At 36.5% G+C, this 12,752-nt stretch overlaps 1 protein-coding gene across 5 annotated transcripts in view; it reads left to right on the plus strand.

The window, feature by feature from the left end:
* The window catches only part of EPHA7 (EPH receptor A7), a 164,514-nt gene that overhangs the window by 53,689 nt on the left and 98,073 nt on the right, over window positions 1-12,752 (plus strand). For all 5 annotated transcript variants that reach the window (XM_051614731.1, XM_051614732.1, XM_051614729.1 and 2 more), the window contains exons 4-5: window positions 2,272-2,427; window positions 3,306-3,641. In XM_051614731.1, the coding sequence (XP_051470691.1) occupies window positions 2,272-2,427; window positions 3,306-3,641 (492 nt within the window). The remainder of the gene's footprint in view (window positions 1-2,271; window positions 2,428-3,305; window positions 3,642-12,752) is intronic.

Raw genomic sequence — 12,752 nt, forward strand, 5'->3', positions numbered from 1 at the left:
CTCCCTGCTGAGAGGGACAGACTGGAAGCACAGTAGGGATCTTTGCTTCTTAAGTTGCTCTTTGCTTTGCAGAGGCTGTGTGCTGGAAGACCCGGTGTATTTGTCCAGTGTTTTGCTCAGTATGAGAGGAACATGACTATTTAAGAAGGGCAGGAAACTATTATTTGGTCATTTTAGCTACCTTTCAGTTGCAAGTCCTGAAAGAGCAGACAGAAGTTTAAATATATGTTTTCAGGTATATGCATACAAATCTGTGCAGCTTTTGTGCTCTTTGCCTTTGATCGGGAAATTCTGAAAGAATCCTGAATGAATGTGTGAAAGGATAATTCTAAGTGGAATTTGCCACCACTATGAATTCATGGGTTGTGTTTATCCAAAGTGTTTCTCAAAAATTCTTTGTCTTCTTTTCTAAATAGCATATATAACATCTGCAGTAGTAGAATCAAACTATAGTGTGTTTTACAAGCAGAGCTAGATTTTCAATGTAAACTGGTGCCTCTTTGTCAAAGTCAAAGGATACATGCTTTGCATGCTGATTTCTCTGCCAGGTAATTTAGCCTCCATCCACTGTTTTTTTTCTAAATGTTACGGTGATTTCTCTCCTTCAGGCATATCTGTCTTGAGAAATTTCGTATATTGAGAGAGTAACAGAAAGTCAACAATTTCCTGTGATTTTATATGGATATGATCCACTGTTGATTTACCTAATTAATCAACTTTAATCTACTGTTATCTTAAGTATTACCACAATTTTTTTTTCCTCTCAGTTGCACAAAATTCATGAGATAATACATAATATAATATATAATATATAGTAAGTGTCATGTTGCTGTAGCTACACTGTGGGTCCAGTCCAAAGGTTGTTTAAGTCAAAGACACTCCTTACTGACTTGAGTGAGATTTGGATAAAGCTCATTGTTTTCATGCTCTTTTCATCACTGCAATACCAGACAACTGAAATAACTGTTGCAAATATCAGTGTCTTTGGATACTTTGCATTTCTATTCTGAGAAAATATCCAAGCAAATAAGAATATAACCAAAGTAAATTCTCTCTCTCTGAATTCAGGATGACTGTTTAACCAGCTTTAATGTTTTGATATCCAATACTAAGTTTCACCCTCTGTCCCTTTTCTTCGCATATGGGTGATGGCTTAAGAAGTTTAGACTGTTTGCCAGGGTTTGTAAAAGAGAATAAAACAGTGTGTTTAAAAAAACAACAACTTATGCTTTATTAGAAAGTTCTGAAGGACTTCTGTGTTCTGTTTTTCATGTTGACAGTGTTGGTAAGTTTGCCCATAACCTCAGTACTGAAATGGAGTCTTAAATCTATTTTCACTGTTAGTGTGGTCTGATGCCTGCTTCCTTCTTCCTCATCCCTTAGACCTCTTGTAGTTATCCATTCTTAAGCTGGCTGTCTAGGTTGCAGTTTTTTGCTTTTAAGAATCATGATAGATTTGCTTTATGGGTGTTTCTGTTTTGGGAACTGTTAACAGTAGCCGATACAAGTATTTCCAAACATCAGGTTTGGAACACAACACATTTTTTAGTTTCATGAGTTCACAGTGGGCAAACCAAAGTCTGAAATGATCTTATATGCTTATTTCCAACTATCTACCTTTTAACTTCCCCTTGAAAGTTTTAGTAAATTCATTGAAGCCTAGTTGTCCTCTCTGTGAAACTAGAAAATCCAATTGTGCAGTTTACACTGTCTGCCCTCCTCCTGTTTCTGCTTGTTCCTACCAGCATCATCTGTCCAACAAGTGATCACACCTTATTCTTTCCTTGGGATCAGGGTTCACTGGTGGGTTACAGCTTCTCTGGGTTTCTCAGATCAGAGAAGAGTCACCTTTGCTCCATTAATTCCAAATCAGCTAGTTCAGATACCGGAAACACTTGAGTGGCCTTACCGGAGAGCTGTTCCAGACTGTTTTTCCCTTGTTTGGTCATATTGCAGGCATCCAGCTGTTTCACACCATTATTTTACTCTTCTTTGAGTGAAAAACAGATGCTTGTTATATTTCTGTGGCCCTCTGCATTAAAATATTGTGCTGCCAACTGCTGAGGTATTCCTAATGTATGCTTGAACTCACAAAAATGCCACAAAATAATTAACAGTATCAACTGAAGAGACCGTGTTTTCTTTTGGCTTGTGCCAGCACAATGGAATGAATAGTTCAGATGTTTACAGGAATGTGTACCTCATGTGACAGTAAAAATATCAAAAGAGTCCATGCAAATCTAAACCTTAATTTACTTTTTTCTGCCTTAGCTTGTAACCGTGGGTTCTACAAATCCTCCTCACAAGATCTGCAGTGCTCCCGCTGCCCTACTCACAGCTTCTCTGACAAGGAAGGATCTTCAAGATGTGACTGTGAAGATAGCTATTATAGAGCACCTTCTGATCCACCATATGTCGCATGCACAAGTGAGTCGGTCATGAATTTAATAGTAAAGGACATTGCTTAACCAACCAAGTGCAGCCACTTGTATCTTGTAGTTTCGGCTGGCTTTTCCTGTATTTGAAAAGTACATTTACAACAGTAAATGAAATTGAAAGGCAGAGGAGGAAAAAAGTTGACAGTGAATATAGAATCAGCACAAATGTGATTTTCATGTTTGCTTGATACAACATTGGAAAACACTGCATGTTGGGTAAATGTGTAACTCATTGTAATAGATTGAATATAACCATAGTTTTCCCATGGCTGTAGAATTGCTGTTGACCAAGTGCTTTATGTGATACAGTACCAAGGTGAGTAACATGAAAAATGAAAAGTAACCTGTGTGGATCTGAACTTGGATTGAACTGTAATTGGATCTGGCTTAACCTTCTGACTGCAAATAGACTAGCCTACACAGATTGGTCGTTCAAATAGTGGAAGTCTCCTAAATCCAAAGCAGCATCAATATCTCTATAAAACATATCAGCACTGATAAAAAAGGACTTGATGCAGTTGGTGCAGTATGTTTAGAAGAGACAAAAAAATCCCATACTTGGAAAAACTATAAAAGAAAACCTTTAAGGTGCATTAACCAATCCTTTTAATTGCACGGAAGAGAAATGGCTGAAGTCAGTTGCAGTAAATATGCAGGCAATTGTTATTCCGATGCCTTAATGGAAAATAAATAAAGCTCTTGCCAAGTGCGTTCAGGGAAGCTTTTATGCAGCTTGTAGTAAAAATAATGAAATGTTTATGTGAAGAAAAATGCTAGAACTGTTTTCTGTCTCAGTAATTAAACTGCTAGCTACATGGCCCACCTTGGTTCTGTGCAATTACCCTGGACTTCTTGTGTGTTACACAGGGCCTCCATCTGCACCACAGAACCTCATTTTCAATATCAACCAGACTACTGTGAGTTTGGAGTGGAGTCCTCCTGCTGACAACGGGGGAAGAAATGATGTGACCTACCGCGTTTTGTGCAAGAGGTGCAGCTGGGAGCAGGGTGAATGTGTTCCCTGTGGGAGTAACATTGGATATATGCCCCAGCAAACTGGATTAGTAGATAACTATGTCACTGTCATAGACCTGCTAGCTCACGCTAACTACACGTTTGAAGTTGAAGCTGTGAATGGGGTTTCTGACTTGAGTCGTTCCCAGAGGCTTTTTGCAGCTGTCAGTATTACCACTGGTCAAGCAGGTACGTTTTCATCACTTGTGAATCTCAACACCGTGAGACTGAGCAAGTTAAATAGGTTTTCTTAACTCTGCAACTTTTTGTTTTTCTTCTTATGTCATTCTAGGTCTTTCCCCAGTATTTCAAGATTAAAAAAGTAGATGTGGCAGTCCTGTGCAGGCTTCCTTTCTGAATTTTTAAAAACGTATTGGAGTCCTAGGTCACTGGAAATTTATTTGGATGTCTGAGGGTGTTTTCAGTGTTCATGTTTTCCCTCAGGATGTTTCTAATTTATCTTCTATTTCCAGATAGTTTATTATGAGATTCAGTGAGAATGTGATGATTATTCTTTGTTTCTTCTACTTGTCATAATCTGACAGGTGAAATGTCAGGGAAAATAAAATCAAACTAACACATCACCCCAGGGGAAGAAAGGGCTTTAGCCTCCTGCAAGCTGAGTGAAAAAAAGGAATTCTCTGATTTAGGTTTCTGAAAGGACGATTTGCTTGTTGATAAAAATTACAGACCATTGAATCTGCTACAGTATACTGTGGGCTTTAAGAGAGGATGGTAAAACTCATCTTTTATACATTGAGCAAAGATCTTAAACTGAACATGAATTGCAAGATCTGGCTTCTGAAGAAATGCCTTAAAAGAAAATATGAAGTGAATAACTGATGCATGATGTAAGAAAAACTAACCAATGTTTTAAAGGTTACTTCATATTTAAATTTGGGAGGACATTTAAGTGCCTGTGATCAAGCTATTCTTTTTTTAGTGCAGTAGAAATGATCCCCTACAGCAATGCTTTGAACTGAGGGTAAACTCACCATACAGGAGTGATGAATAAATAGGAAAAACTGTAGTTATTTTGCACTTTAAAAATGGTCATCTCAGAAAGAAAAAAAAAATACAAGAAATTTACTTCAAAACATTCCCTCCTCCCCCAACCTAGGATGGCTTCTATAGTTATTAAAGTTCAGCTGGAATATTTATGGGTTATTTAATTTCCCCATAGTGCTTTCCTGGATACCAAATGCACATTTTGAATTATTTTGGAACCAACCCTGTGGCTGAAATGATTGGTTTCTGTCCTCGTTCAGTTCCTGGTGTTTATGATGGGACTTTAAGCAAAAATAACTTAGCCTGAAACTATTTTAGCACCACAGATTGTATTGGTTTGGGACCTTGATTTTTCCTCTTTAAAATAATTCTCTGTAATTCTTCAAATGTGCACAGGTGGACAGTGTTCTGCTCTCTTTTGATGTCTGCACAGAGCTACCATGTGAAGAAGAGGATTTGGACTTTTTCCTATTTAGCTAAATCAAATTGGCTTTACTTTATGTGCTTTGATGTTTCAGTGGCACACAGGGTAAAGGAAGAGACAGTGCAATCTGGTAGCTAGTATCACATCTCTGGAAGATGAAAAAGCCTTAGTTAGAAGTTTGTTGTGTTACCCCCAAGATAATTCATTATCATTGATTCTCTTGTGTTCTTGTAGGCAGAGATTTATAGTTTTTTTCAGACTAGAAGACATAATATGTTTTATTCTGTGTTATCTTGTAAGTAACACAAGCTATACAATTTTATTAAATGATCCTCACCTCAAGCACTAACAGAGATGTTGGTGAAATTATAGCTTGCATATTTATAGGAGACAACATCTAAACTGGATCTAGTGATTTCAAGTAACGGGAAAACCTTAACCTTCCTACATAAGATTTGTCAGAGCATACAGCGTAAAGTAGGAGATTTGAATCTGTTTCTTCCGAGTTCCAGTTTGCTGGGGGATAGTGCACAGGCGAATGTTTCCCAGGGCTACAGAATCTGACACAGTCGCTGTTGAGAGAAAGGGTACTTGTACAACTGTCTGTTTAGGACTTCTGAATATCAGGATTTAAAGGCTTCCAGTTGGGCATCTAAGAGGAATATACATAGGAAACATATTTGGAGGGGGGGAATTAAAACCCCAAAGGTTTAAGCTCTTTTTATTGTCTTTTTCTCTGCTTGTACAATGAAGGTAACCCTTACCTTTCCTTGCCAAGCTCTTCAAGATTTTCTGATTAAAAGTACCATATAGATGCAGCATAATTTTTTATTTCACCTGAATCACAAAATGTGTGTTAAAGAAAATACCGCATTTCAGAACAAATGTTTTCACCAAAAGGAAAGACCACTTTTACATGATTTTTGCAACAGCATGTTTTGGATCCTGATACTGATTTCTTTGGTTTCTCAAGGAGGAAAATATTTTAGGTGGAACAGATTGATGACTATAATTGAACAAAAAGAGACTGGCTGCTCAAAGGAGACTGTTATGCTTCTGTGCTCCTATTTTATTTTGCCATGGAGAGAAAGAAAATGTTGGATTTATTTATAGCCAAGTAAACTAGGATTCATGCAGCTTTCATTTGTTACTGTGTGACTGTTCTATACTTTTCGCAAAAATGACTTTTTCTATGCCCATATTGCTTTTTATGTGTGTAAATGTGTCTAACGAAACCTTCTTCACATGTTATTATGCTAGCACAATAGGTGGCTGTATATAATTACGGGGTTCACCATTTGCACAGAGGCTTGCAGTCAGATTTTCCCTTTGTACCTTTGGTTTAATTGAATTGATCCTTTGTGGCCGTATTCACAAAATTCAAATCATTGTGTAACGATAACTGGAAATTATTGATAAAAGAATGGGGTTTTGGGATATATTCATTGTTTCTTCACCCACATACAACAAGCTTCTGATGAGACAAAGAGAGCATGTCACAAAAAAGAACCAGGTGGTTGATAAAAAGCTATTTATATTTGTGGAAATAACACAATAAAATGACTTTGAGTGGGTAGGTGGCATTTCACATTGCTCACATATATACATATGACACATGCCTATTCATTCCTTGTCTTAAAAAGACATTGTGACTAGGCTATCAGTTGTTATATGGCATATTTTTTTATGCTGCAGCCAGAACCATGAGGCTTTTTGTTTTGTTTTTGACAAAAGCATCAAAGAGCCAGAATCCCAGGTAAAAGATTAAGTGCACTAAATACCCCAGGAGTAAACCATCTTGCCTATTCAGCATTGTATAGAGAATGCAGGGTGTCAATACAGCATTGCATGTGGATCTGTGTGAAGCCTGCATCCTTGTAGAATTCAGATTTAAATGTGACTGAGCCCCAGCTACATTTAGTGAATGTCCTGAAGAGCTGCAGCTGGCAAACAGCTGACAAACACTACCTTTGCAGGCTTATTGAATGGTTGTTTACCGAAGATAAAATTTGCCTCTTCCCTAATAAGATATTCACCTTTCATGGGTATTGGTAGTTCCTTTTGATCCACCAAATTCCTTTCTAAATTTTACAGTTCTTCCATACAATGCTCAAAAGGCCAATGGCATCGGGTAGGTTTTACAGCAGATGAATATCTGCTGTGTTTGGGCATTTATGCACTTTCAAACCTTTTAAAAAAATGTATTTCAATAACAATTGTAAAAATTTTCCTTTGATACTTCCGCGAAGACAGTGTGTTTTTAATAGTATCTTTCTACATCCTTTTCTCTGGAATTTATCTGAATGGACAATGGACTGTTCTCTGTCGAAGGGTGATCGTCACCCTACTTAGCCTGAGAAAACCTAAGATAGGTTGGATGAATCCCAGCATTTACCAGGGTTTGAGAAAATTTAAGTATCTGTTCTGAGCCAGTTTGAGTTCTCTTTATAGTCCCTGGAAAGAAAAAAAAAGTATCTAAGGGGACACTCATCATGTCTTATTATTGTAACCAGACATGACAAACAAAAGTCAAAATGTAATGCCGATACCTGTTCCTAAATGTAATTTGTGTCCTTATGCAGAAAGCACTTGCCAAAGTTTGCAACTTTTTCACAGCAAGAGAAAGGTGCCCCACAGCAATCTTAGGTCATGCTGCATCTTCAGTTGCACTTAATGCTAACAACTTGAAATGGTTAAAAAACCCTGATTCACTTCTATAATCAAGGTTTACTCTTGAAAAACATTTTTAGCAACAGTTTATTTTGTATAGGTCAATTTGCTTTTCTTTTTTTTATGTCTTAAGAGTTCCATTTTCAGACCTTTTCCTGGTAAAAACAGATACCAAAATTCACAGTTAAAAAAAAGGGGAAGCAACTGAATTTTTCAATGCTACATTATCTCAGCAACTTGAACAGAAAAACATTGCATGCTACAAAATCATGGCTGTTAGCAGCAGAACTGTTGATTTACCTGGCCAGAAAAAATGGTTGAATGCATAAAGGAGACAAGCCATCCCTTACATAAAGCTGTGTGATGGATTCTACCTTTCTTAGGTACTTCTGAAGTCTTTCTAACAGGGTGGATACTTCTCCATTCTCTGCTACTTTGCATTCTCCTTTGGTTGTTGTTGCTCATTGTTTTTCTCTTCTTTGGTTCTCTTCACATTTTCTCCAGCTCTCAATCATCTTTACTCATTTTTTAAAGTCTCCTCTTTCACAGTCTTTGCACTGTTGACCATCTGTTTGTTTCCTGTTGCCTGTCAGTCTCACTTAAGCATGACTTTTCTCTAGCAATGAGCTGTCCTCCAGCAGAGGCAGCAATCAAGAAGATTTATGCCTGTGGCTTTCCCAGTTGCTCTGACCTCACCCTAGTAGTTCTATGCCCACTTCCTCCTTTCCCCAGGCCATTTTGCCACCAAGTTCTTCTAATCCACTGACATCTATGCCTTCCATCCAATGTTCACTTCTGGTGATACATGAGAGTTTCTTAGAGATAGCTTCAGTGTTTAACTGAATATTGCTTCTGTTTTCCCATTTCAGTGGACTTCCTTTAGCTTCAGGTTTCATTTGATGTTTCCTGCTAGTGACTTTACGTTTTGAGCTATGCTTCATCTTTTAGCCTTCAACTGTATATCAGCTTTCCCACATTGATATGGCTAGGTCCTTTGCTTATATATCTAAAAACAATACTTCAAGTAAAAGGAACTCCAATTATAAATAATAATGTTTTCCTTTTTGTCAAACATTTTCCACCTATTGAACTGGGAGAATTATTTTATATAACAAGGCACTTTTCAAAACTAGTGTTTCCTATCCACTTTCATTAAGTGTGGTTTTTAGAAACATATATTTGAATGACTGCACTTTGGGTTACCATTTTACTTTTTTTATTTAATGGAAGCTGCAAAGATGCTGGTGCTTATTATTTATAACATTTCATAACTAATATATATTTTATATACATATAAAATAGGTTTATATTTATATATTTATTAACTTTTTCTAGACCTGTAGGCAAACAGCATAGTTGTCAGTGTTCTGTACTCCATGGCCACCAACTGGAAAGGGTAAAACTAGAGCAGACAGTAATTACATGTGGTAGTTATTCTTCTTCTGGCTTTTTACATTATTATTCTAGCTTTTTACATGTCTTTTCAGTACATTTAAAAAATGGATAGGGTTATTTCTGTGTAGCTAAGACTGCCTATTGATCTGCAATCCCATTACCCTGCACTAATATCACAGATATTTTGACAGGAGGTGGTAGCTGAATTTATGCCTGAATTAAACTGATGAGTAAAAACTTGATAAGAATTCCAGTCTCTGCATAGCAAGTACCATCAGATTAGGGAGAGCAGTTTGTTCATGCAATGATTTTATCAGGTCATATTTAATGTAGTGTAATCCACAAGGATACTGTAGAACTGCTAGGTTGGGGCATTATTGTAAGATTGCTAAATGTTACGGGGTTGGTTTTAAAGATTTTCACAGAAAAGGAGTCATCTATATAGGGTATAATATGATATGGCATTTTTATATTTGACAGTTTTGATAATACTTAATACATATACAGAGTGTATATACGTATATAAATTTGAAATGGGAAGCAATATGTTTTATGAGAAAACTTACCACAGAATAGCCAATTTATAGTAAATAATTTTTTTCTAGTATTTAGTTCTAATTTGTTCTAATATTTTTCACTGAAAGATAAGAGAGAAGGCAAGGAAGCAGATGTTAGCTGTGCTGCTTAGGGTCTGATCCTGCACCGCTGAAGTCAATGGAAGTTTTGTCATTGACTTCAATAGGAGCAGGATTTGAACCTTATGCTCTATCAGAACACACAGGAACCAAAGCCATGGGCACTCTGGCACCCTGAAAGGAAACTTTTAACTTCACATAATTTGTTTTATGACTGTAGAAGGTTTTTGTGCATCAGTTTGTGACTGAATATAATTTGAGTTATTAGGTGTTTTTTTTAGTATGCTAAAAATACAGTGTATTTTTTCCAAATAGGTATCAGAACTCTTGCCTGTCCAGCTTTAACATAAAAGCTTTTTAGAAATGATGATTTTTGCTAAAAAATGAGTAAGTTTTTTCTAGTAGAGACTATGGGAATTTTACAATATTTAGAAATAAAATTGGTGAGAAGCTACACTCTAATGTAGCTACACAAAGGCAAAATGAAGCTTCAGCTTCACAGAACAAAAGCTCTGAGTTAGAAATGGTCAAATTAATCTCCTATATATGTTAAATGTTTGATAGCAACCCTCTAAGAGAAGCGTGACAACCACAGGGTTGTTAACTTTCCCCTACACTGAGCTATTGAAATAACAGGTTATGTCACTACTATCAAATGTACACTACTAAAGCATAATTTCACCAGCTATGCAACAAATAACTATGTATTTGAGGAAGAAAATGTGTGATATAAAGTACAATTTAGCCAAAGAAAGGAGAGATTGGTTTGCTCATTTGAAATAAAGGACTAGGAGCCACTTTTTCACTAATGTTACAAACCTGGACTGGACATTTACTCAATGTTTATAGTTTACACAAATTGTCTTCTTAAAAGTAGTGATGAAAAATTATTACCTTGAAAAGAAAAGATGTGTGTTAACATCCCATATTCTATGACCAATCCCAGAAAGGTTTGTAAAATAAAAGACCTCTACTTGTGACTCCTGCTGGGTGGGTTTTTAGCTCCTCATAAGTATGCCTGGCTTCTTCTTTCAGGTCATACATTGTTGGATTATTTCTTATGGCCATAAGCCCCTTTGAACTGAGTAGAAATTAAATAGTCCTCTTTGAGCTTTATTCTACTCTTTAGGGACTCCTATAAATAGTTCTGTGAAGACCTGGCCAACTTAAAAAACTTCCAAGGTACCTGCAGTACCAGATCAGAAATCACTTGATGCATTTATACATTGTGATACACAGTCTAATGTAGCTAATTAACTCATACGTGAAGAAAGAACACTTCTGATTTTTACAGCAGACCTGTATCTCTGGGTCTTCATTTTTCTGGTTCTTGTGTAATTTCATAAAGTAACTGGATGTAGTATCCTAGATAAGTGCTGAAAACCATCAGTAGAATCTCTTTAACATGAACTTTGTTATATATTTGTTATATTTGCCCCATGTATAATTCTCTTACCAAAATAACGTCATGATAATTATTATGAAATACAAGCAAATATTGGTGCAGAAACATTGGTATTTCTGTAGGAGATCCTTTCAGATGAACTACCATCATTACTATATTGAGATCCAAGAGTAAAAGAGAAATACAGTGGAGAAACTGGCAAAAAGAAAGGCCTGTTCTGATTCTGTAACAGACTTTTAAAATTATTTCTTTTGTTTGTTTGAGCTTTCTGTTTATTCTTTATAGTTAATAACAACACATAGCTGGCTTCATAAAAGCACAGGGAAGATTTGAGTTTAAGTATTTACAAAAGAACTCCTTCAGTGGTCGGAACTGTGAAATACTGTTATCAGTGGGACAGAGTAATGAATAGTGCTTGGATTACTCTAGCCAAAACCTGCTGTGCTCATGAGTTCTGAGATCTTCACAGTACAGTGTAATTTATTATTAAGGTGTTTCATGTCTTTGTTATTTTGCCTGGGAAGAACAACATCCAAAAAAAAGAGTGGTCGTATTTGTAGCAAAATAAGACATCAGAAGTTTTTCCCCTGAATTTCCTAATATTTTATAGCTTGTTTCAGACCTTTTGAAGAATTTAAGTCCCATTGTCATTAGAACAGAGAAACCCTCCAAGTGCACAGATACTTTTTTCGATGAGAAATGAACATCACTACTGAAAGACATTATTGCAGAGGCTCAAGTGCCATCAAATCTGGTTGCATGTATTAAATATAAAAATTATTTTACTATAACATCTCTGTAAAGTGAAGCATTTGATAACAGCATGGCTGAAGAAGTTTCTTCTTTAAGCTTAAATGATAGAATAACTAAATACGCAACTTCTGGATAGAAGAGATTGCTTACACGAGTGCCTCTTTGATAGCTGGAAGGCCTTTCTGGTGAGTCTGTCACAGCTAGTGTAGCTAGTATGTCAAAAATATAGTGCAGGAGGAGACAAAGAATGTCTCGAATCAAGAGCTTTCTTAAAGTAAGGTTCAATCCACCACTTAGGGATGAAGTTCAATCTCATATTTAACTGTCTGGAAAGAGATGACTGATGGATTTGTCCAGCATTTTAAGACACTGTATTTTTAGCCTTCTTTTTAGATGTATTCTCATTAGAAACAGAGTCAGAGATTTTGCTGCTTCTCTTTTGAAAGAGATCTTATTTTATTCAGTAATTTATTTTTCATTTGTTGCATGTGCCAGCAAGCCTGCTTCTTTAGATGGAAAAATGGAAACGAGCCCTCAGGTGAAAAATGCAAATCTTTCTCTTCTGGTCCATGGCTTTCTGGCAGTTTAGGGAGTATTAATTGCTCAAGAATGAATGCTTCACTTCTGGCAGGTAAGGGTGAAGATATCAAAGATGATTTGGAAAGTCATCGCAAAATAAAGTTCTGTGAAGAGCTGTACTTGATCTTTCTGATGCTACTGGGATAGTAAGAAGGGGAGGCATCTTTGCTAATAGCAGTAGCCACTGCTGAATTACCCCCTATGACAGCAGCTGGGTGGCTGCAGATTTTTCAGGATTTGAAATAGTCTGGATAATTAATAATTCTGGACAGTTTTTGCCATCTCTGGCATGTTGCTGCCCTATGTATTTTCTTCTGCTTTGCTTGTGATCGAACCAGCCCTGACTCCGTAGGGCATATTCATAATTGAACACATATATCTACTACTGTTTAGTGTATGAATTGTTTTGTACAGTTTGGCATTTCTGTAGT

This window comes from Apus apus, chromosome 3 (genome assembly GCF_020740795.1).
Source record: "Apus apus isolate bApuApu2 chromosome 3, bApuApu2.pri.cur, whole genome shotgun sequence".
Taxonomy (NCBI): domain Eukaryota; kingdom Metazoa; phylum Chordata; class Aves; order Apodiformes; family Apodidae; genus Apus; species Apus apus.